Source organism: Erpetoichthys calabaricus, chromosome 4, assembly GCF_900747795.2.
Source record: "Erpetoichthys calabaricus chromosome 4, fErpCal1.3, whole genome shotgun sequence".
NCBI classification, from domain to species: domain Eukaryota; kingdom Metazoa; phylum Chordata; class Cladistia; order Polypteriformes; family Polypteridae; genus Erpetoichthys; species Erpetoichthys calabaricus.
This window is the reverse complement of record NC_041397.2, coordinates 174,802,793-174,827,734: the sequence shown is the minus strand read 5'-3', so window position 1 is coordinate 174,827,734 and position 24,942 is coordinate 174,802,793. Positions and strand designations below refer to the sequence as shown.

General features: G+C 41.3%; 1 protein-coding gene across 1 annotated transcript in view; it reads left to right on the top strand.

Moving 5' to 3' along the window:
- nalcn (sodium leak channel, non-selective) overlaps positions 1-24,942 on the top strand; it is an 898,297-nt gene that overhangs the window by 437,639 nt on the left and 435,716 nt on the right. The window contains exon 13 of the mRNA XM_051926631.1: positions 20,828-20,995. Within this exon, the coding sequence (XP_051782591.1) occupies positions 20,828-20,995 (168 nt within the window). The remainder of the gene's footprint in view (positions 1-20,827; positions 20,996-24,942) is intronic.

The following is a 24,942-nucleotide window of genomic DNA, read 5'->3' as shown; positions in this document are numbered from 1 at the left end:
ATTTGTTTTGATCTGTAATTGAATCTAAAATATGGATAAATTCTGTACCAGGCTGCTGTTAAACATAAGGTACATGATGAATTCACCTGCAACGGCACAAGATTAGCGGCAGATATTATCAGCAGCAAAAAAAAAAAATATGGCCACAGCTGAAAGTCAGGCAATGCCATGTCACCTTGTGATTTTGAGCTTTCTCATGATGCCTTTTTAACATATTTTTTGTCTCTTTCCATATAAAAAAAAGATTTATTAATAATTACAGGGATACTCTAAAACTGGAATACAAATTTAGGGAAAACACTCATTTTAACTGTATTAATTCTGCCATTTACATTGAAGTAAAGAATTGACCATCCATTGACATCTTGTTTAGTGTATTCCATCAAACTTCCAAAACTTTGTTTGACAAGATTAAGCTTCCTTATAACTGGAAGTCCCAGATACTTGAATTGTTCTGAAACAGACAACCTTCTAATACAGTATATTGTTACATGCTAATGAGTTCACTGGAAGAAGAAAAAACATTTTTCCAGATTTATTTAAAATCTTGAGATCTGGTCAATATAATTTACTACCTAAAATACCCAGCGTTGACCGGGAGGAAAATAAACTATTTTTTTAATTGTTTGATAAAAATATAATAAAAAAAAAAAACAACTTTAAAAATAAAAATAAATTAACAAACAATGAAAACTCACTAATGTGCTTGTCTTGCAGTCTTGTATGTATTTTATCATCCAGTTGACGCTTGGAACCGACCAACTCTAATTTCAAAAGCAACAGGGGCGCGGTGGTGCTCAAAAATAAAGAATTCCGGCAGTCACCTCCAGATCGCCCTCTGGTGGTCATTCCGAGTGTCAACTTGATGATGATAATAATAATAAGGGTGTGGGTTAGGGTTGATTTCACCCTGCAGTATTTTAGTCGAGTAATAAGAAACATGTGTACCAAGTTTCATGAAAATCGTTCCAGCCTTTCAGAAGTTATGCTGGAACATACATACTCACACACACATACACTGACTTTTATATATATAGATAGCTGTACCCACATCTTAATGAAACAGGACAAACTTTAAAAATCAATAGCCGTTGGCACTCTATCCGATTGTGTTCAGCTCCGACGGGAGAGTGTTCCCTGCGTGGGGAGAAAAGCACATGGCCGTGATTTCTGGCAATCAGCAGCTACTGTGTAAATCACATGGGGCTCTGATCTCTCTCTCAAAAACATCAAACGTTACTCCTTAACAATCTGTAGATGATAATGTCTGTTGAACAAACAGGTATCGCTAGCTAAGCAGAGGCAAGGTGCACTCCAACACGTGGCGAGATGTATAAACCAACTCGAACAGAGGCTGGTGAGTGAATGAGGAAGGCCACGCCCCCCTGCCACTCTCTTGGTTTTGCATAAATACAACGGTACCGCAAGCGAACTATGGTACTTTGATGACAGAAGTCGCAAAATCAACCGGAACGTTCAAGCAAATTATAGAAAACAATCACATCTAAATCCATTAAGTAATTCTCTCGTGAAAAATGGACAGACATACAGACAGAACGCACTTGGACCATGAAATTTTTAAAACCGTTTCTTAGCGAGCACCTATGGGCCAAAGGTAACCTACATTCCAAATTTCAAGTCCCAAGTCCTCATGGTTCGGGAGTTTTCGTGATGAGTGAGTCAGTGCTATTTGGCTTTTATATATACTGTATAATACATTAAGAACAGCAATTATACATTTGAGTCAGTGATAAACTGATCTATGTCGTCTGTGTAGAGAGATATTTTATGTGCCATTCCTTTGCTTATAATTCTCTTTATTTCTGGGTTTTACCAAATACAGATTGCAAAACATATACGGAACTCCATCATCTACAGCCAGGCAATACGTTACAATCGTATTTGCTCAGACCCAATGGATCAGGACACACAACTGCAGAAACTCAGAACAGACTTCATCAAACAAGGATACACTCCCAAATCAACAGACCTACAAATCAGGAGAGCTACAGCTATACCCTGAGAAACCCTTCTAGAGTACAAAGGTGCAGAAACCAAGAACCAGCTCCCAATAGTTGTAACTTATCATCCACATCTGGAAACACTTCGCAAAATTATGAAAGAGCTTCAACCCATGGTACAGAAAGACAAAGTGAAGGATATATTCCCAGAAACTCCCTTCCTTGCAAACAGACAACCACCAAACCTCAAATATCTTCTTGTCCAAAACTCTGTGTGTGGCTCAGCAGCAACTGGCACATCTCCCTGCCTACAGAACAGGTGTGGCACCTGTGCACATATCTACACAACAGATCAGGTAGTTATACCACATTGCCAGCAGGAGCATAAAATAAAGGGTTCGCTAACATGCAAATCTGATAATGTGGTCTACCTAATCATGTGCATAAGGTGCCCCAACACTGGACTGTATGTAGGGGAAACTGGTCAGACACTGCGCCAGCAAATGAACTCACATAGATTTCATATAATTCAGAACAGTGTTGATCTTCTGGTGGCAGTACACTAACAGTAATGGCCACAGCATAAAGGATGTGAGGGTCACTGTGCTTATGGGTAATTTCAAGACCCAACAGGAGCGGAGATACTCTAAACAAAAATGGTCTGAATAAAGACAAGAATTTTATGACCAGAAATGTGGACTAATAGAGTGATTGACCAGCTGACTACATCAGAGGCCAATCTTACAGACAACACACTTCAAAAAAACCTTACAGGACTTTCTCTAGTGATGGTTATCTTATCTCTACATTTTATTGTTCATTGTTCTCTTCTTTCAGGGTTAATTCATCTAAGATTTATTAATTTTGCTAACATTTGAACAAAAAGGTTGTCAAGATGAAAGAAAGAATAAGAAAAAAACCACTTTGCTGTCCCAATATAAGCGAGAGTATTTTTCAGTTTCTTTGTTACACCTTGCCTGATGAAGGGTGCCTCGAAAGCTTGCACTTGTAATCTATTTAGTTAGCCAATGAAAGGTGTCATTTCACCCTACTTTCTCCTGTATCAATTTATGGCTAACACGGTTCAACACTCTACTGCTAGCAATTGCTAATGTCATTCAAGATAAAGGACTAGCCCAAAGATAGAGCACTGATTACAACAAGGAATAATGTTTACATACAGGCAAGTGAGCTCAAAAAAGCCTCATGTAACAGTTCAGTGTCTGCAATCATCAACATGAGAGATAGGTATGATGGTAAGTGTTGTTATGAGGGAAGGGGGGTGACATTGCAATTACTGAAATGTCTTCCAAACTTTGCAACAAAAATAACATTCTCAAACCTGTTTAATCCAAGCAAATATCTTTAATCATAATACAGTACAGAATATTGTTTCAATTTAACACTTTAGAATATTTGTATCCATTACATGTGCACATGTAGGAGCGAAATGTGCAGCACAAGGATGTTTCACCCTTGTTAGCACAGTGAAATTGAGGGTAAAAGACTTTGAAAAGAGAGAGTGGCAGGCTGTCAGTTTTTCCCCGCAGGGAAAAGCATCATCATGTCATTTATCTGCATTTTCCTTGAAATTGCCTAATGCATGAATTTGCTTTGAATTTTGCAGAGTGCTGAAGAAAAAAGTACAGTCATGTGTCGTCTGCCAAATTTACCGTATGTTTGTCATGCAATTGAGGCCCTGTGGGTCTGGTGTGGTTCAGCGTTATGCATACTTTAACTGCCAGTATGAAGTAGATCAAACCAACAGAATCGTGTCTTCATGTCTCAGTAGCTACACAAGGTTTCCCCATTTTTAAGTGAGCTTATTTCACTGAGGGGACCCCCTAATCGAGCCTGTTTCATCAAGGGGGTGATTTCTAATTGCTGCTAGTGGGTCATTAGTAAATTTAAAAAGGCAAAACAGGTTCATGGGACCATAAACATTGAGAAACACTGGTGTAAGGGAAGGTAATGTGGGCTGAATGCAATAGCCATATGGATTGGCGCCAATCAAAACAAACCTTGAAGGAACTAGCAAGAATTAGAAAATATATGATACCCTGTGAAATAATAATAATTACAACAAAAGATTTATTACTGTGACTTGTTCTGGAAATTTCTATAACATTACCACCAAGTTTTCCTATGGCCCTTGGCTGTAAGTACGAACCACCTTAACTTGGTCGGCCGTAAATTGGCGCATGAGTGTGCTCCCAAAATGTTATAAAGACAATCCCTCCATCTGTTCTGAACCTTAATCAGGTTCAGAATCAGGGTGCTGTAATGAGAATAGCGATATCTGATTAGATACACTTTATGAATCTAAAAGGGAAATTCACACGCATATAGCAGCATAAACATGAAAAACAAGTATACAGACTCACAGGACAGATAATACAGCCAGCCAATCAATCAGTAAAAAAAAAATAATGTATAATATGCAGAAATTTCAAAATGAAGTTAAAAGAGTATGTCAGAAGGAAGCACTGAATTTTCTGATAGTTGTGAGCAGAAGAGATCTCCAGAGGATCATTATACAATATGTACACAAATTAAAAATATTAAAAAACAAAGCGCATCATAAATAAATGTCTTCACCAAGGTAGATTTAATAATACTCAATAAATAAAAAATAAACTTTTTGAATGTCATCTACAGCGGAAAAGCTACATGAGGAAAAGCTATGTACATGTTAATGCAATATTGACAAAATATCCTTTTAGAAATTTGGGTCTGCCATCATGAAAACACTGAGCCAAGTTATCAAACACCTTTATATATATTAAAAAAAAAGTAGCTGAATATAATAACCTGCACTCTTAGCTTTAAAAATAGGCATACTTTTAAACTTTCATTGCATATTACTCTAGAAGCATTCATATTTCTAAGCCACTAAGAATAAGTGGACCCAAAAATCATTAAAAATCCAAATGCTACTATTTGGAGTTGACAATAATAGTCTGGAAGGCTGTTCCACATTTTGAAAATCAATTGGTCCTCCTTTCAACAGTTGGAAATTTTCATCCATTTGTAATTCATGGCTAAAGTCACATTTTCTCTCTCCAGGTTTTCTAGTTCCACTTGTAAAGATGTAAATTAAGACCACAAATCTTTCCTTTTCAAGTCTGTTAGTTGTAGTTCAAACTGAGCTCTGTCAACTGTTGGAAATGGCAAAAAAGTTATTTGAATGACATACGCCACAAGTAAATTTGTCAAAAATGAAAGAGTGCACCTTTCATCTCTGAAATCTTCAAAGCGACCAGTAAATTAATCATGTATTTTTGTAATAGTTGCCAGAAAGAACTTTCTATCAATGACACTTCCAATAGTTTCCAGATTGTTTTTTAAAGTTTCAAAATTAAACAGATCTCCTCTTTTCAAGTCTTCTGCAAGCAAAAGAAGATTTCTTTGAAGAGGGTAACAAAGCCTTTATTTTTACCAGTCATTACTGGGTGCTCCACCTGTAGCGACAGATACCAGTTTATTGATGTTAATTTCCCTAACAGTTGAAAATTCCAAAATTGCTGCAGAGGTATCGTCACCTCAAGTTTGTCCTTTAAGAGGTATCAAAGCCAGTAATTCTTTGTGGACACCTTTATTGGAAACATACCGTCCCAGAAGGCCATTTTGTGAGATTTCCTTCATGTCATGACTTGTCACTTGGCAAAGAAAATATACAGTAGATGCCAATTTTATATCATTAACACTAGAATCCCAGCCCACCCTAAATTCCTTCACACCTCTCCATCAGTGTCTTTTGTTTTGTAAATGTGTCAATCAGCAAAAGCATCAAGCAGACTGCTGTCCCATCCCCCCTACTGACGGAGCTCAACTCAACTCAGCTCAAGCCCTCTTTATCTCTATGTGAAGTACCTTGAGTTGTATAGGGTAAATAATACAGTATATTTGTTATTTGGAACACATGCATTTCACATGTGTTCCGTGTGTACAACAGATCTATATAAGTGTAGGATGACAGGAAATGCAACAAATGCTAAACAGTTTTTTTATGCTTTAGTACTAACAACAAAATTTTGATATGAAGTGTATAATATGTGAAGACTGAAGTCCAAATATAAAATAAACACTTTCACAAAGGGTACACGTATAACAAAACAAGTGCGTTTTTATTCAAGAATATAACCGAAGAAAAAGAAATCAGGTTATGGTACGACGCTGACGCGACCGCTTTCATGGTACAGCAGTAAGAACTACTAACTCATAATCAAGAGGTCGTAGGTTCAATCCTGGCCGCTTCCCAGAATTAACATTTCGAGTAGTGAGCTGCTCTTATTGTTACTATTATACAATAAAAACATGCATTTGAGTCTGTAACAGCCAGTGTAAATGTTTGGTACTTATACAGGTTAGCGTTTTTTTTTTTTTTTTTTGTTTTATTTTCTCAGTTGCGCTCACACTCCCCCCGATCTGACACTGCTGTTTTCAAATAAAGACATGCTATAACAGAGATGAACTCAGGTAAAGATGAGCAAGGAATGCCAACCTCGCCAAGGTATCGTGCAAAGTTCTGTTTGTGATAATGTTTTGTGATGATCTTTATATAAAAAAACACATTTATATGTTACCTATATAAAAGCCATATCGAATGTTATTTACCTGTTTACCTTGATTTATTTATTTATCTTCCTACAGCGTAAAGTCACAAGTAGATTGCAGAGCTTCCTGTGTTTGATAGACACGGGCAGGCTGACAAAGTATACAATATGTGTAATGCCACGAAAAGCGCAGCGGCCACTTCCACCTGCAGCTATAGACTCTTCAGTGCGCGAGCGACTCTCCACGCTAATGTTTAGATTTGACGGTGTACGTGCCAAAGAAAATAAGTCTGACTGCATTCTCGTACCATTGCTCACGTACTGAAGTGTCAGCATGGCACTGCCAGATCTAAACACTAGCGTGGAGAGTCACAAGCTTTTTGCCAGAGTTGAGTTCCGCCAGTAGGGGGGATGGGACAGCAGTCTGTTTGCTGCTTGTGCTGATCGACACAACAAAAGATGCTGATGGAGAGGTGCCAAGGAATTTAAGGTGGGCCAGGATTACGAGTTTTTTCATAGGCTTCAGGGATTCTAGTGTTAATCTGTTGCTCTGTCACATTCTTACCCATCTTAATGATTCTGTCGTGAACAGTATTTTGCAGATAGATGAGTGTCTTCATTCTTCCAATAAATTTTTTTTTTTGCAAATACGTAGCGCTTTGTTAAAATGTGACATTTGAGATGTGATTTTTTTGTTATTGAATAACTTTTCATTGCAAATTAGACATGTTAGAAGACCCATAGAGTTTTGCGTCTCAGTTTTAAATCACTTGGATGTGTAACAGCGCAAAGGTGACTAATATTACAACATTGTTCAGTTCTATAGTGATAGTCTTTACTTGGAGGGGGGGAGGGGGAGGAGGTGAGGGTAAAGTTCGTTTGGCTCTGCAGTTCTCTGCCCTCCACTCTCCACTTCTCTACTTTACTGTGCTGAGCGAGCAGTGGAAAATGTACTCACCACTTCGAACTCAGCTGGCTATAATATTTAAATAGGAGAAAATATAATAATGTTTACAAAGACCTGGGAAGGCATGATAATGATTAACCACAAAAAGTATATGAAAGAATTAGGAATCCCAATAAACGCTGAAGCGTACATCCAATGTTGGGTACTGAAGAAACCCTGGAGAGCATATGATTTGACCAAAGATGTAATCTCATCGAACAGAATGACTCTGAGGAAGATGTAGATGATGCAGTTAAAAGGTTAAACATAACAGAGATGCATGACGGACCGCCAGATTGACACATAGGTACAGAAATATCTAAATGAAAAATAATAGTATTAACCCAAAAATAATTTATCTTTACAAAAGTATTATCAAATAATATGTTAAGACATGAAAATGTGAATGTGTCTGTCATTTTGGGAAAAGCCACAGCTACACAGTCAAAGAGCTGCAGGTTGCCGACCCCTGCTCTAGACCATCCTCAAGAATCCATGACACACAGACACACCCTCAACATCAAGATATCACTGTTTTCAGTATCAGAGGACCCTAAAACTTTGAAATCTGTCAAAAACAGGACAGCAAAATTTTTGACAAATCTAAAGCTTTCGCTACTCCCCCATAGACAATAGGTTATGGTGGGGGAAGATGCAAAGCAAAAACATTCAAGCAAGGTAAAACACCCTCACAAGATTGCCAAATAGATTATAGATACACCTCTCGGGTGTGCTGGGACATATCACCAGTGATGCTACTGAGCTCATTGGGGTCTTTTTGGTCTTTCAGCATCAGAACTCTTCCATCAGGTGCCCCAGCCGGGGTTGATCAAGTCCCAAGCTTGCATCTCAGCAACAACGAGCTGACCCTCTTTACCCAAAATCACCTAATGCCTTTCTCTGTGGCTTCAGTGATGGAATGTATGGCTCCCCATTTGCTGCTCCAGTGACTCCCAAGCCTGTTAGAGGTTTAAATAGTGAGCACCCTGCAACACCCAGACAGCCCACCTCAACTGGCATACAGCAAGACTGCCTACCTTGGCTCCTATGCTGTTCCACTAGCATCTGCTATTTAGCAAGATTTCAGACGTTGGCCTTTTCCATGTGTTCTTCCCATGGTACTGTCAGTTCCCACATGGTCACCTATTTAGTGGAATCTAAAAAGATGATTAAGTCTGGGTGGAGAGAAGTTTGTGTGATATGATTAGGGAACTTGAGTTGTTTCCCCAAGATCCTCTCTCAGCTGCCAGGACAGTAGATTTAGATTTCTTTGTGGTTGTGGATTGGGCTTCTCTCAGGAAAGAGATGGTTTTCCTAATGGGGTGGTGTTTATTATGCTTAATTGCTGTAGTAACCACTTCCATGACTGCCTTGAGCACTTAGTCATGGCAGCAGTGATAAAACCATTCCACAAAGCTTTATGGGCAACTAAGGAGATGCTGAAGAGACCCTCTACTGGAACAAAGTGGACAGAAGGGTGCTTCACTTTTACCCTATATGTGTAGGTTTCTCGGGCTTGGCAAAGTATTATAGACAGCTTGTATTACAAAACTGACACAATGGAAGTAAACTTTCCAGAAATCTAAGTGATCTTTCACTGAAGCATGTTTTCCCTCCTTGTCCAAAGTCCTTGCTGACCAAGTCCCACCATCTTGCTTGCTCTTACCTCCTCTATACCAGCGCACACTTCATCCTGAAGGAGGTGTTGCTGCTCTTTTTCTTTGGCCTTGTTGACCTGGCAGCTTGGAAAACAGGCCAGACCTGCTTGCCCTCTAGTCACCATATCAACCATAGCCATTATTCTGTCACCAGTTGCGGCACTCCCCTTTCTACCTGTGTGGACCTCTATACCTGCCGCCACTACTTTCGGGTCCCTAGAGTCTCTGTACAGCATGGTCTCTCTTATTTGTATCACCACAATTTTTTTTGTATGGCCACCAAAGGCCAAGGGGAGTTGTAGGATGTAGCTACAGACTTTCTTCTCTGGGGCTTCCATAGTTTACATTAGATTAAAGTTTACTAATTCAATGGGTAAATTCAGATGCATAAAGCAGCAGAAACATAAAAAAAATGTTTTAGAAAAATTAAAACTTCTTGTAGTTGCAAGGGCAAAAAAGTATGGGCAGAATGGCGTTGCTATGGTGCTACTGGGGAATGAAACTTCAACTGCCAGTAGTCCCTGCAGTGGCTCTGATTGATCATCTGCTGAGGGTGCAGGAGTTGCTGTGGACAAGGAGGCGGCACAAGATTTAAAAGGAAGCCAGTTATACAGCGGGGGGAAAAAAGTCTTGTGTTTTGTGTCTGGAGTTGCCTGTCTGTTTGCCTTCCCTTTTTGCCCACTGTGGATTTGTTGTTTTGTCCTGGATCGTCTCCTGTGTTGGATATAAGGACTCTCTGGTGTCTTCCTGCTGCATGAGGACTGTCTGAGGATTTGCTGACATCCTGCAAAGAAAGGAGTGCATCTGATCCCATTCACATGTCATCTCATCAGGAAATACCTGTAGGACTATCTTCACACCTACAGGGTGCTGATCTCTGGACTATTTATCTCCATTATTTAATTCCATCAGTTGCCGTTTTCCTGGACTTCGTTGTGTGTGGTTTTTGTTAGTGAATTGTTATTGTTAAATTTGTGTTTATTGTATATTGCCGTAAAGGGAACTGGGGTGGAATCGTTGTAGTTTGTATAGTAATATTTCATTTATTACTGTTTAATACAATCTTCTATTTCTGTGTTATTACCAGATGCTTTTTTCTCCCTGTGAGGGAGTGTGTGTGAGTCGGCCAAAGGCTGGGTGCGTTCCTGTAATCCCCACCTAAAAAATAAATAAATGACCGTCCTTTTAATGGTGAGAATCTTAGCTGGGTTTTAGTCCGTTACAACGTATATCTATTCCTTAAATTGACTCAGCAACCCAGATTTGTCGACCTTAGCTAGCCAGGCCTCAAGGTCTTGGCTAGTTTTGTGTATGGCTGCTGTATCCTCTGGGTTACAGTGAAAGAATTTCCCTAAGCTCTTCACTGGCAGCTCTATCAGTGTTAGGATACTGGTTTCGGACAGTACAAAGCAAAATTTATCCACTACGTTTCCTTTCTTCATCACAAGAGACTATGATGTAGATGATTTGAAGCTCATCCTTGCCTATTAGATGAGCTTCTCATGACACTGGCGAATTCACCTGCTATCTGGAACTGATATTGTAGTAACAGTCAGGTCATCCATTGTGGGATAAGGATGGCCAGGGAGGAGCACAGGATGGGAGGCCCGAGAGGAACATTATTGGGATTGGCCAACTGGGCAGAAAAATAACTCTGTGCCCTGCCGGTACAAAATAAGTGGTGGAACAGCAGAAGCTGGAACAAGGGAGTGGTTCCATCCCCCATGCGCTAGATGGCAGTAGTCCTCATATGAAGACCCATTCGGGACACCTGCAGGGGTGCTAGGGAAACAGAGTCCAGAAGTGCAGTCCTTTAGTAGTGTAACCTGTTATGATTCCCTTCTCAAACCTATGCCAGTCTGATGTTATGGGTCTGAAAATCACTCTCATTTAGAATCTGCTGTAATAATCCAAAATGAGATCTGTGATCTTGCTGGGGACACAGTGTATCTGCAGCGTCTCTGCAACCAGCTTGAGTGGTACAGACCCCATAGGTATTTGCAAGGTCTGGCCTCAAAACCACAATGACACCTTTCTTTCCTTTGCTTCTATCAGAAGCTGTGTGACTACTCCTGTGTGCTCTAAGCAGCTTGGAGTTCCTTGGATTCCACCATTTTGGGCCTTGGTGTTTTTCAGAAGGAATTCTTTCAGCACTTGGGACACAATGCTGAAAAACATCCTTCCTTCTACACAGAGAAGAGTGATGGTTCTAAACTGCCCCATATCTTTGTCATTTTCCTCTTTGGGGATTGAAACTCCCTCTGCACACCTTCACTGGTTGGTGACTTTTTCTCTCCAACATATCGCTCTCAGGATTTTCTGGAGAGGTTCCTGGCAGCATTTGTACACACTGCATGCTACTCCACTGGGTCTTGAGAAGAGGCTGTTCTTGTTGCCTTTACAACTTCCATTACCTCTTTCTGCTTGGTTCCTTCTTGTCAAACTCAGTTGATAGTTGTGCAGGGGTATGACGGCCTTGTTGCGGTGAAGCTCTTTCTGGGTCACTCAGGGTGTTCTGTGGGATGGTGTTGAGCATTCAAGGTGGCTGCTTCACTTATCACTGAGCAGTTTTCTTTGTGAAACCAAAAAGGCTGGCTATGAAGGATAACCTCTTCTTGGCCCTTTCCTTCTGTTATATTCTGTGTCACTGTGCTCTGTTTAGAATCAGAAGCTTTTTCCTCAGGATGTCAAGTAGCTCTTCGAGTGGCAGGTTTTCTTCTCTGGTGACCATGTGCTTTTTCTTCAGAGTTGTAAGACCTTGCTGCAACTAATGTATCTTGGTAACCCTGAGCTCCTCTTGTAGGATGTTTTGTTTTTGCTTTCCCTCTTTACAGGGCCGAACCTCTCAGATGTAATACTCACAATGACTATTGTATGCAGTTGGCTTTAAACATCACCCACAAATGTCGTTTGTATGTTACCACACACATAATCTTCAAGCTGCTGCTACTAAGTCTTATAGTTTGTTTCTAATGACTCTGCATGTAGTTTTTGTGAGGAACTTGCAGACATGGGTGCGACTACCGATCCTAATGTGATGTGGCAGACCTTCCGTTACAAGACCATGAAGGCTGCTGAGGGTTGTGTTGGTATTGCCTGTGTTCCCAAGCACCCTTGATATTATTAAGAGGAGTCAGCTTGATGGCAACTCCAGTCTCCAGATCAAATCCAATATATGACCACCAGAGTGACTAAGAAAATCAACAAGTTGCACAAAGTCAAAACAGTCCAGTAAGTATAGGAATTCATTTCTCAGCTTACATGTAGTATTGTCAATATGGATGTTGAAATCGCCAAGAAAAATGACTCTCTGAGAAAGGGAACTTAAGTGGGTTAATAATTCAGTCAGATCACATAAAAAAGATGCATCTGCAGAGACTTCATGCTAGCAAAGCAGCGGGTCCAGATGGAGTATCGCAACAACTGCTGAAGGTCTGTGCGTCGGAGCTGGGGAGTCCTCTACAGCACATCTTCAACCTGAGCCTGGAACAGGGGAGAGTCCCGAGGCTTTGGAAAACATCTTGCGTCACCCCAGTCCCAAAGGTATCACGTCCTAGTGAGCTGAATGACTTCCGGCCTGTCGCTCTGACGTCACATGTGATGAAGACCATGGAGAGGCTGCTGCTTCACCACCTGAGGCCACAGGTCCAAAACGCCCTCGACCCTCTGCAGTTCGCATACCAGGAGAAGATGGGAGCGGAGGATGCCATCATCTATATGCTACACCGATCACTCTCCCACTTGGACAGAGGCAGTGGTGCTGTAAGAATTATGTTCTAGACTTCTCTAGCGCCTTCAACACCATCCAACCCTCTGCTCCTTAGGGACAAGCTGACAGAGATGGGAGTAGATTTATACCTAGTGGCATGGATCGTGGACTATCTTACAAACAGACCTCAGTATGTGCGTCTCAGGAACTGCAGGTCTGACATTGTGATCAGCAACACAGGAGCGCCGCAGGGGACTGTACTTTCTCCGGTCCAGTTCAGCCTATATACATCGGACTTCCAATACAACTCGGAATCCTGCCACGTGCAAAAGTTCGCTGACGACACTGCTATCGTGGGCTGCATCAGGAGTGGGCAGGAGGAGGAGTATAGGAACGTCATCAAGGACTTTGTTAAATGGTGCGACTCAAACCACCTACACTTGAACACCAGCAAAACCAAGGAGCTGGTGGTGGATTTTAGGAGGTCCAGACCCCTCATGGACCCCGTGATCGTCAGAGGTGACTGTGTGCAGAGGGTGCAGACCTATAAATACCTGGGAGTGCAGCTGGATGATAAATTGGACTGGACTGCCAATACTAATTCTCTGTGCAAGAGAGGACAGAGCCGGCTATACTTCCTTAGAAGACTGGCGTCCTTCAACATCTGCAATAAGATGCTGCAGATGTTCTATCAGACGGTTGTGGCGAGCGCCCTCTTCTACGCGGTGGTGTGCTGGGGAGGCAGCATTAAGAAGGACACCTCACGCCTGGACAAACTGGTGAGGAAGGCAGGCTCTATTGTAGGCATGGAGCTGGACAGTTTGACATCTGTGGAGGAGCGACGGGCGCTCAGCAGGCTCCTATCAATTATAGAGAATCCACTGCATCCACTAAACAGTATCATCTCCAGACAGAGGAGCAGCTTCAGCGACAGACTGCTGTCACTGTCCTGCTCCACTGACAGACTGAGGAGATCATTCCTCCCCCCAAACTATGCGACTCATCAATTCCACCCGGGGGGGGTAAACGTTAACATTATTCAAAGTTATTGTCCGTTTTTACCTGCATTTTTATTACTCTTTAATTTAATATTGTTTTTTGTATCAGTATGCTGCTTCTGGAATATGTGAATTTCCCCTTGGGATTAATAAAGTATCTATCTATCTATTTATACGGAGTCAATAGAGAATCTGATCTGGGCTCTCAAGAGACCAAGTGAGGAGTCTGAGTGTCTGGGCTTGCGAGTGTCCTAGATAAAAACCAAGATGCAGGCTTTTAATGACCTCTTGGGCACAGCCATCAGCAGTGTGTCTGTCTGCAGAGAGAATAAGAACCTTATAGAGAGGTTTACTTACCTCGGCAGTGACATTCATGTCTCTGGTGACTTTTCCTATCAAGTCAGTAGACGGCTTGGAAGAGTACATGGGGTCATGAAGTTGCTGGAAAGGGGAATGTGGCACTCCCAATATATCTACAAAAGGATGAAGGTTCAAGTCCTTAGAGTCCTGGGGCTTTCTGTTTTGCTATTTGGTTGTGAGACATTGACACTATCCAGTGACTTAAGATGGAGACTGGACTCCTTCAGTACTGTGTCTCTTCGGAGAATCCTTGGGTACCACTGGTTAACTTTGTGTCAAAAAAGCAGCTGCTCACAGAGCCCAAAATGAGGCACATTACCTGCATTGTGAGGAAGCATCAGTTACGGCACTACAGCCATGTAGTGCAATTCCCCAAGGGTGATCAAGCTCACAGGATCCTCATTGTTGGGGACCCGAGGGGCTGGACCAGGCCAAGGGGACAACCATGTAACACCTGGCTGCAGCAGACAGATGGTCATTTCCAGGGGGTGGGACTGGACTGCATGTCTGCCTGGGAGGGCTGCCAACCAAGATCCCGAACTGTTTCATTGTGTGGTGGGTACGGCAATGTGCCATACCAGTGCATCTTCCCCAACCAGACCCAACCTTTCACGTTGAAATCAGAACATATGCAGTTTATGATTGAATAATACTTTACATTTTATGTGTCTGCCTTCATGCGTTTTGTTATGTGCTTTGTTTTTTGTGGGTGGTTCTCTAAGAGGTGGGATCACCTGCCCATCACCGCAAGGGGCTGCTCTTAGCCTTAAAAATGTAAGGGGCAACCAACAGTCCATTGCAGTCAATTTGAATATGCTTGGGGAGCAGCGAGAGTTTTTGTGGTTTTTGCTGAGCTTTTGTCTTTTCTGTAATTCTGACCTTTTTGCTCTGTTTTTTGACTTCGTTACTGGATTACTTACTGTATGGGGACTTGTTTTGCTATTGGATTGCCTTTATTTTTTAGGCAACAGCTTTTGCCTTTATGCTGCTCAGAGCGGATTTTTGTGCTATAGAGCATTTCTTTATTAATAAATCTTTTTATTCATAAAGATTCTTCGTGGCCTTCTGCATTATTAGCCTTTTTTGACTGTATTTCCCCCTCTAGTGGGCATTGTTTGGAATTATTAGGGACTTTTGTGCTTTGGACCTCTCGAGCTGAAAACATCCAATGTGATAGAAATGTATTTTGTTTTTAAATTCTTGTTCCAAAGCTGTCGAATCAGCTTCTAATTGTAGGAAATGTATGTTAGTACTTGTGAGCATGCAAGAGGCCAATGGAACACAAAGTAATGTTTTCCACCACCTTCTCTCTTTGTTACAGTACATGTACAATATTTGCTAAAGTGGTGATTTGTGCCAACTAGTCATGGGAAGGCAGTAATATACTTTTTATGCTATGTTCTAAATTGTATTAATTTATGCTACCTGCTAAATTTGCACTTCCAATATATTAAATGTATTGCATGTACAGTATATTGATTTTTAAAAGTAGCTTTGCCACAAAATTGAATAATATCTTACTGTTTGCACTAATCTTGTATTGATAACAAATTATCCAACTATAATTCAATATCTCATTCTTATAAAATTGATTTAAGATTTTCAATAAGACCATCCTTAAACCTTGCCCTCCCTGACATTTCGACACTATAACCATAGCCTCCCCAGCAATGTGTAACAATATTGAAAACCAAACTTTATTATTTATAAAAGTAAAACTTTATAATATGATGATAAACTAGAACGTTATAACAATAGATTGATACTACAGAACAAACAGTATAAAATACTCTCACAGTTTTCATCATTTTGTATTGTGCATTGTAGAGACCTAATGCCAAATCTGCACCTTTGAGAGAGATGCTTCAAAACAAGCAATTCTCAAGAATACTTCACATGATTTACACTACTTTCCGATTAATCGCCCAGCAATTCACTTTTCCACTTTACCATCAAGTGCCTGAATTATCTTGGGCATGGAATAACCCATTCCAGGGACATTGGAAGGTTGGGAGCTTGACTATGGCGGTAAACCTATCACACTGTAACATGGGAGTCCTATAGAGAGCTCAGGTAGGCCAGAAACCTGCCGTGGAGCAGAACTCTCTTTACCTGTTTGTACTTCTGTGAGCACACCACACATCTATTACTTTGAGTTGCTCCCACACTAAAGTACGAGGGCAATCCCAAAAGTAAGGTCTCCTATTTTTTTAGAAATACAAACAACCGTTTATTTTCTATAATGTTTACATCATTTTAAAGGTTAAAGACTTATTTGTTTTTCTACATAATCGCCATTTCGGTCGATGCATTTTTGTAGACGCTGTGGTAGTTTTAGAATGCCCATGTCATACCAGCTCGCCGCCATGTCCTTCAGGAAGCGTTGAACCTCATCTTTAACCTCTTCGTCGGAGCAGAATCGCCTTCCAGACAAATGTTCTTTCAACTTAGGGAACAGGTGGTAGTCACTGGGTGGCAAGTCCGGACTATAGGATGGGTGGGTGATGAAGTTCCAACCGCCGATCTTTACGCATGTTTTCCTCAACCTTTGCGACTGTCTCGTCGGAAATTGACGGTCTCCTGCGCGAACTTCGCACTTGGCGGTAGCGTTCAACGGGAGCTTCATTTTCAAGGGCTGCCGAGCCAAGATTGAGCATCCCAGCGAAGCCGCACATGCTTGTTTGGGAGTGGAGGAAGCACCAATCACAACAGTGTGGCCAACAGCCGTACAAACAGTTTCTCTACGTCTCCACCGATTTGGAGACCTTACTTTTGGGATTGCCCTCGTAACACTGAAATCCTTTGTTTCCTTCTGGATTGCGGTAAATTATGTGTAATATGTGGTAAATTTGCGTAATATAGCTGTATGCCAGCTAGCCAGATTATGATGGTAGATAGTTCTAATGGCCTTTTGGGTATATGCCTTTATGCTAGAGGACAGAAACATTTAGAGAACTGTGTAGCATAACAGTTATGCATAGGCTGTTACTCAGGCCAGGAGGGTTATGATGGTAGATAAGTGTGACATTATATGAGCCTTTCAGATATATACTGCTATGCGGTTGGCCTGAAAACTATCCAGCAGGGTTAAATAAATAAATACTAGCCAACCCGCGGCGTAGCATACGCCGCATAATTATGAATTGATGGGGGAACACATCCTGACTGACACAGTTGTCCAAAAGGGGTGGGTTTATGGATACCCCAGTGAGTGAATGAAAAGATGGACCTCTGGAGAGTGCAACATACAATTGTCCGTGACTGAAAGAGGGATCGTCTGTGACGATGGAGGCCACGCTGGTGAAAGTTAATTCGTCGGTAGGGATAAGTCTCAGCACTTGTTCATTAAGGTGTAGCGAGTCTTCGTTGTTGACGCTTAATATAGCTTGCGTACTGAGTTGTTCCGGAGTCACAGCTGAGAAACAATGTTTTAATGTCTTTTAAGCACAGGGAAAAAAATTAACATGTGAAACATCCGTAATGTAATAAGCCACCAAGAAAAGTAACTTTGCAATAATGCATGCTACGATCCGATCGCTGTAAACAGAAGTGAAAACAAAATCGAGCCCGGTGCATTCTTTAACTGCCTTGTAGTGCAGTGGTAGTGTTGCTGCTTTGCAGTAAGGAGACTGTGGAAGATTTTGGGTTGGCTTCCCGGTTTCTCCCTGTGTGGATAGCACTTTGAATACTGAAAACACCAGTAAATCAATGTAATGAAGTATTATTATTCTTATGCATCCAGCACTCGCTTGCTCTCTCTCTCGCACGCGCGCCTGTATATATATGTGTGTGTGTGTGTGTGTGTGTGTGCCGCTCGCTCTCTCTCGTTCGCTCGCTTCCTGCACGTGTTCCTGCAGGCATACCAGTAAGTGAATGAAAAGATGGAACTCTGGAGAGAGCAACATACAACTGTCCGTGACTGAAAACTGGTTTTGGCAGATACATGCACATCTTTTTGAAAGTTTGGCCCTTATTAATTGTCATCGCAAAGGCAAATCTAACAGGAAATTGTCTTCGTGTTAAAGTAAAAGGCAAATTATCCGCGACAAACAGTTTTACACGCTGCATACCAACCCACGGCGTAGTATACGCCGCATAATCACACCGCTTTTTTAATGTTTTTTAAGCAGAGGGAAAAAATGAACATTTGCAAAATCCGTAACGCTGTTTTCAGTAAGTACAATGCACACGCATTTAATTTGTCGGCCACTTTTTGCCAGCCGTCTTTTCTGGTTTGGGCTGCTTTTGCAGTGTTACCGCTTGTGCATATTAAATCTTGAAATCCTTCGAGTAACTAATTAACTAACACCCACCCAACCAGCTTGTGAGAAAAAAATGCGTCCGTTCTTTAATCATTTTGTTGCAGCCTATCAAAGACTTGCTGATCATGTTTGCTAGACTCAATATACATTGGCTTTTCACTCAGCGCGGGGGCACGCATTCATCTTGGATTATTATATCCTGCTAGACTAATCTGCTACATGGCTGCGTTTGAAAAACCGACTTATCCCTGATGAGTTTCACCGGCATTAATGATTAGGAATCTGGTTGGAACAAAACCCTGCATCCACAGGGGTTCACCAGGACCGAGTTTGGGAAACACTGCTGAACATAGATGAAACCGACTCAGGTGAGGAGTCGGGGCGGGCAAAGTAGTTGCAGCTATTGATTATTCATTGTTGTTTGCCTGGGTGTCTGATCTGCCCGACGGGATCATAAATAAAAGGAAAACAATGTGAAGGCAATGTCACAGGTGATCCTGTGGTATAGCGGGTCCACAGCTCCCCTTCAAAAGGCCATTTTTAAATAAATAATCATCGCACTCACAGCGTAGCGAGGGGCGTGGAAGTGTGGCTGAAATGGTTTCCGGGTGGAGTCGTGCTGCGGGCATTTCTCCCCTGTGCAGTGTGCGAGCGAGTGAGGAGAGACAGAAAGCTGGTATGTTAGAGTGAGCGAGAGCAGGCTCGAAGGCAATGTGTTCCTGTGGTATAGCGGGTCCATAGCTCCCCTTCAAAAGGCCATTTTTAATCAAGCGACTGACAGTAGTGGAGTCAGGCACAGAGAAGGTCAGCTGCTGAGAGAGCGTCTCGACTGTTGCAGGGCCTGCATCGGTGAAGCAGGTGAGACGCTAATGAAAAAGAGGCACAGGGCTTATTGGTTTTTAAAGACTGCTTCCTTCATTGTGTTTTAACCTCAGTTTTGAAGGATTGTTTTAAGGATCCCATACCCCTCGCAAACTGTTTTACACGGTGGGCGTGGCTGTCTTGTGTGCTTTCCATGGGTGTCTACTTGTCGGCGGCTTAGTGAATTATATATATAGATTAAACCATAGAATGCAAAGCGTAATAGTAAACTAAATGTAAAAACATTGAATAACACTGAGAAAACCTTGAACAACAAGAAAACTAACACTGCAATAGTTTGCGCTATAGCGCTACCAACCGCTAGCGAAAAACACTTTTTTTTTTTTTTAATGAGTTTTAAGCACAGGGAAATAAATCCGTAATCCGTAATTTAATAAACCACCAAGAAAAATAACATTGCAACAATGCACACTACGAACCGATCGCTGTAAACAGAAGTGAAAACAAAATCAAGCCCAGTGCATTCTTTAACTGCCTTCCTACCTTATGAGTCCAGCCCCCTCTCTCTCTGGCACTGCCTGTGTGTGTGCGCGTCTCTCTCTCTCTCTCTCTCTCGCTGCCTGTGTGTGTGCGCGTCTCTCTCTCTCTCGCACTGCCTGTGTGTGTGCGCGTCTCTCTCTCTCGCGCTGCCTGTGTGTGTGCGCGTCTCTCTCTCGCGCTGCCTGTGTGTGTGCCTCTGTCTCTCTCTGGCGCTGCCTGTGTGTGTGCCTCTGTCTCTCTCTGGCGCTGCCTGTGTGTGTGCCTCTGTCTCTCTCTGGCGCTGCCTGTGTGTGTGCCTCTGTCTCTCTCTGGCGCTGCCTGTGTGTGTGCCTCTGTCTCTCTCTCTCTCGCTGCCTGTGTGTGTGCGTCTGTCTCTCTGTGGCGCTGCCTGTGTGTGTGCGTGGCTCTCTCTCTTGCGCTGCCTGTGTGTGTGCCTCTGTCTCTCTCTGGCGCTGCCTCTGTGTGAACCAAGGTTCCACTGAGGTTGACTAATGAAAAGTCAACGTGGCTCAGAGCTGCATGTGGACTGTGGCACAGACAAACAGAAATGACGGCATGTTTTCCGAGGTGTCGCGTCCGAGTTGGTGGGCGTGGCTGTGCGAGTTTTTGTCGTATCCAATGGTCTTAGAGTTGGTGGGCGTGGCTCCTTCCTGCGTGCTTTCATAGGTGTCTTGCCCGCTCTGGCAGTGGCTTAGAGAATCTATATATGGCTCCTTCCTGCGTGCTTTCATGGGTGTCTTGCTTGCTCTGCGTGCTTTCATGGGTGTCTTGCTTGCTCTGGCGGCGGCTTAGTGAATTATATATATAGATTTGCTAGCATTTAATGAAAATGTTTTGCAATCCTGTTTTTGCAACTTTTTTTGGTGCCAAATACAATCTCTAATTCTACATTAAAACATTATTTAAATTTGCAAGATGTCTGTGATGTTGACATTAGTTCTAGAAACTTTTATTTGTTGATGTTTTATCCTTTACTGACAGTTGTAATTCTTGTTCATGTACTTTTGTTTTGCAGGTTGCATTCACTGTTCTCTTCGATCTAGAGGCCCTTCTAAAAATCTGGTGTTTAGGATTTACTGGTTATATAAGTTCTTCCCTTCATAAGTTTGAATCCCTTCTTGTTGTTGGAACAACACTGCACATCTATCCAGACCTGTATCATTCTCAGTTCACCTATTTTCAGGTAAATATTTTCTGATCATTTAATTCGTGCTGAGGTTACACTGGCTACTTAGCTATGGTCTTTCCCCCATGCCAAAGTGACAAAATCAGCAGCAAAGACTTTACGTATCATGCTTATTCATTTTTAAAAAATAGATTAAAAGGTGGTACAAAAATATTAAGCTAAAAATGTTCTTCTACATCCAGAAACTCAAATCACATGCTAGGAAGCACCACAGAAAAAAGGCATTTAATAAGTGATTCAAGCTACCAAGAAAAAGGCATATATGTTTTATAAATATGTATGCTTGGTTAGTGTGAAGTCAGTAACATGGGTGTCACTAATGTAACATGTTTAATGATATGCATATATAAAAGAATGGCATTAAAAAATGTACAGTAAATAATAAAATGTGTTTTATCACAACAACAGATATTAATTTACTTAACATATCATCAAATTATGTAAGAGCCAAATCTATGACCTAGAAAATATGTACACCTCTACTGAACATGCAATGACCTTGCACCAGTTTGGTAGGGAACTTTAAACTGAACTGGTCATTAAGCCAATATTTTCATTAAAAACGCATATAACATATACAATTCTGAATGCAATCAAAGCATTTACTATTGCACAGTATTTTTTTGCTGATGAGGCAACATGGTTCTATGATGATACCTAGGATTGCTTTTGTGACCATCTTCCAAATGATTCAAGTATTTCAAGAGCATTGCAGAAGATTTTTTTTCAATAATATATATAGAGGTACTTTTTCTATTAAAGCATAATGTAATTACATTTATAAGGAAATAATTATATATTTAAAGGTTCATGTTTTAGATTCTTAAAAGATACTTTTGTAAACCCAAATATACTGAAACAATTGAAGGAATTTTGGAAAAACACTTTAACTGCACTATTTTGTCTAATGAATGATGGACTGTTTAAAGGAAATGCTAATAGTTTTAGTCATAATTAACCAGAACCTGTGGATTTTTTTTAGATTGTTCATTATCTGTGACAAATGGCAATATAAACATATATTAAACAGGACATCTATAAGGAAAAGCTGTTTAATCTTTGGCATTCTTATATAGACAAATAAGCAGCAGCTCAACTGCAATAGTGAAAAAGGGGAAAGAAAACAAACATCTCTTTTATCATCCTCTAAAAACATCTGCATTTGTATGAATTAAGGCCTCAACGCAATAGTTATATCTAAGGTTGTATTATTTTAGAACTAATTTCAAACCAATTTATTGTTGCAAAATTTTACTGCAATTAAATGTATCATATCATGGGTGACATATTTTCTAAAATGAGGTGAACTGCAAAGCTTCCATCAAATCTTTGACAGCAAATAAATAAAAAATGTCAAAAGTAAGGGAAAGAAAATTATTAGTTTACTAGACAAAAAGCCCGTTTCGACAACGTAAGATGAAACGGGCACGAGTTTGTGTCAGCAGTGTATGAAGAACAAATGATAAGTAAGAAATAAATAAGAAAGTGATGTAAGTAATGATAATTAACCAAGAGGTTTGGGATATGTATGACTTTATCACGGCAAAAAATACTGTACACTTAAAAAATACATGCTATCTATGACAGCGTTTTTTGTTTGTATACTGGAGGCCTGTCAGTATGCAACTAAAGTTGTAAAATCTCTCTACAGACTACATTTTTTGTGAAGACACTCTCACTGTTTGGTAGTAATTTCCCTTGATGTGGCCCATCTTTAACTTGCACCTTCACATCACTCGCCCGCTGAAAGTACTTAATAATAATATGTTCTTACGTATTATTTTGAGTGTGAGGGTTGGCTGTGATCGGGGCTAATATCCTACGCCTGGGCGGAAGGATTTGGGATTTCAGAATAATAATCCGGAAATGCGTAGGCTAAATCCGCCACCTGCCGTGATGTTGGGGTTGGATTACGGTCTCGTAAGGTTTTTCGGGCAACGGCGCAGAAGGCAACTGCACATTTGGCTTTGGACGGACGTGAGTGAGTGAGTGAGTGAGTGAGTGAGTGAGTGAGTGAGTGAGTGAGTGAGTGAGTGAGTGAGTGAGTGAGTGAGTGAGTGAGTAGGCACGCGAATTATGTATTAAGATTTACAATGAGTAGTTTGATGGAATACTCCACCCAAAAAATTATATTTTTATACTGAATGTTACTTGCTAGGGCGGCACAGTGGTAGCGCTGCTGTCTTGCAGTAAGGAGACCTGGGTTCGCATGGGTTTGTATATTCTCACCGTGTCTGCATGGGTTTCCTCTGGGTGCTCCGGTTTCCTCCCACAGTCCAAAGACATGCAGGTTAGGTGCATTGGTGATCCTAAATTGTCCCTAGTGTGTGCGTGCATGTGTGCCCTGCGGCGGGCTGGCGCCCTGCCCAGGGTTAGTTCCTATCTTGCACCCTGTGTTGGCTGGGATTGGCTCCAGCAGACCCCGGCGACACTGTGTTAGGATATAGCGGGTTGTACAATAACTGACTGACTGTTACTTGCCATTTGTAATGGCTTTGAAAAATATATCCAGTTGTATGCTCACAACGGTCAAAAAACATGCATTTTTGCAAAAAATATCTATAATAATAAAAGGCAAAGCCCTCACTGACTGACTGACTGACTGACTCACTGACTGACTGACTCACTCATCACTAATTCTCCAACTTCCCGTGTAGGTGGAAGGCTGAAATTTGGCAGGCTCATTCCTTACAGCTTACTTACAAAAGTTAGGCAGGTTTCATTTCGAAATTCAAAGCGTAATGGTCATAACTGGAAACATATTTTTTGTCCATACACTGTAATGGAGGAGGCGGAGTCACGTATCGCGTCATCACGCCTCCTACGTAATCACGTGAACTAAAAACAAGGAAGAGATTTACAGCACGAGTCGCACGCGGGGAACGAAGGTAAATGACGTTAATTTTTTGACTGTCTTTTAATACTGTGTAAGCATACATATTAACACGTGCAATTAAACGTGTGCATTTACGGGGTGATTTCTCAGGCTTAAAAGCTCACCTTTTATCAAACGCGGGAACAAAGGTAACTGACGTTGTTCACTGTCTTTTAATACTGTGTAACTATACATATTAACACATGTCCAATTAAACGTGTGCATTTACGGGGTGATTTCTCAGGCTTAAAAGCTCGCCTTTTACTAAAAAGGTAAATGCAAAACTATTTTCAATCAGTTTATTGAAACGCTACAGTTAAGGATTGCAATAACATATTCGCGAGATAAAAGAACGAAGTAGGGGGAAATGGAGGAAGAGCCGCAAACAGCGAACAGCAAAAAATTAATTAAACAATTGAGAACGGAGCGAGTTAAGCATACAAGCATGTTCATAAGGGAAACAAACCACGGTGTAAAACGTAAGTTTAAATTAAGTTTATAGAAACGCTCCCGCTGCGGATTGCAATAACATATTCGCGAGATAAAAGTTTAATGAGAAGACACGAGGTATAAACGAACCACACGCCGTGGCGCAACGTTAGGGGCAACAGTTTCAACCATTCTATGATCTGCTTCTCGCAACTGAAAGACGGCACATGGCGGATGTTAGCCGACTTGCTGACCGCAACGTTAGGGGCTTCAACTGTGGCGCTGACGCCACATCTCAGTGCCAACACTTTGCAGACTGTACTTAAAAGACACGCCCTCCTCACTGGACAGTTAAAAACACCAATCAAACTAACGATGACATCAAGTATTACCCAATCAAAAGTAGGAAAGGAGGCATCTTCATAAAATGCGTGTGGGATGATTTGCATGAGACGCTGCTTTAAAAAAAAAATGATAAAAAAAATACGCGATAAATCCCGTCCAGTATTGATTCAAAACGGGACACGCAATTTCATTCTCAAACGCGGCACGATTCCGTATTTTAAAGGACGGGTGGCAACCCTACACTGCAGGTAACCACCCATACAATCAGATTGTGATTCAGACTAGGAATGCAATG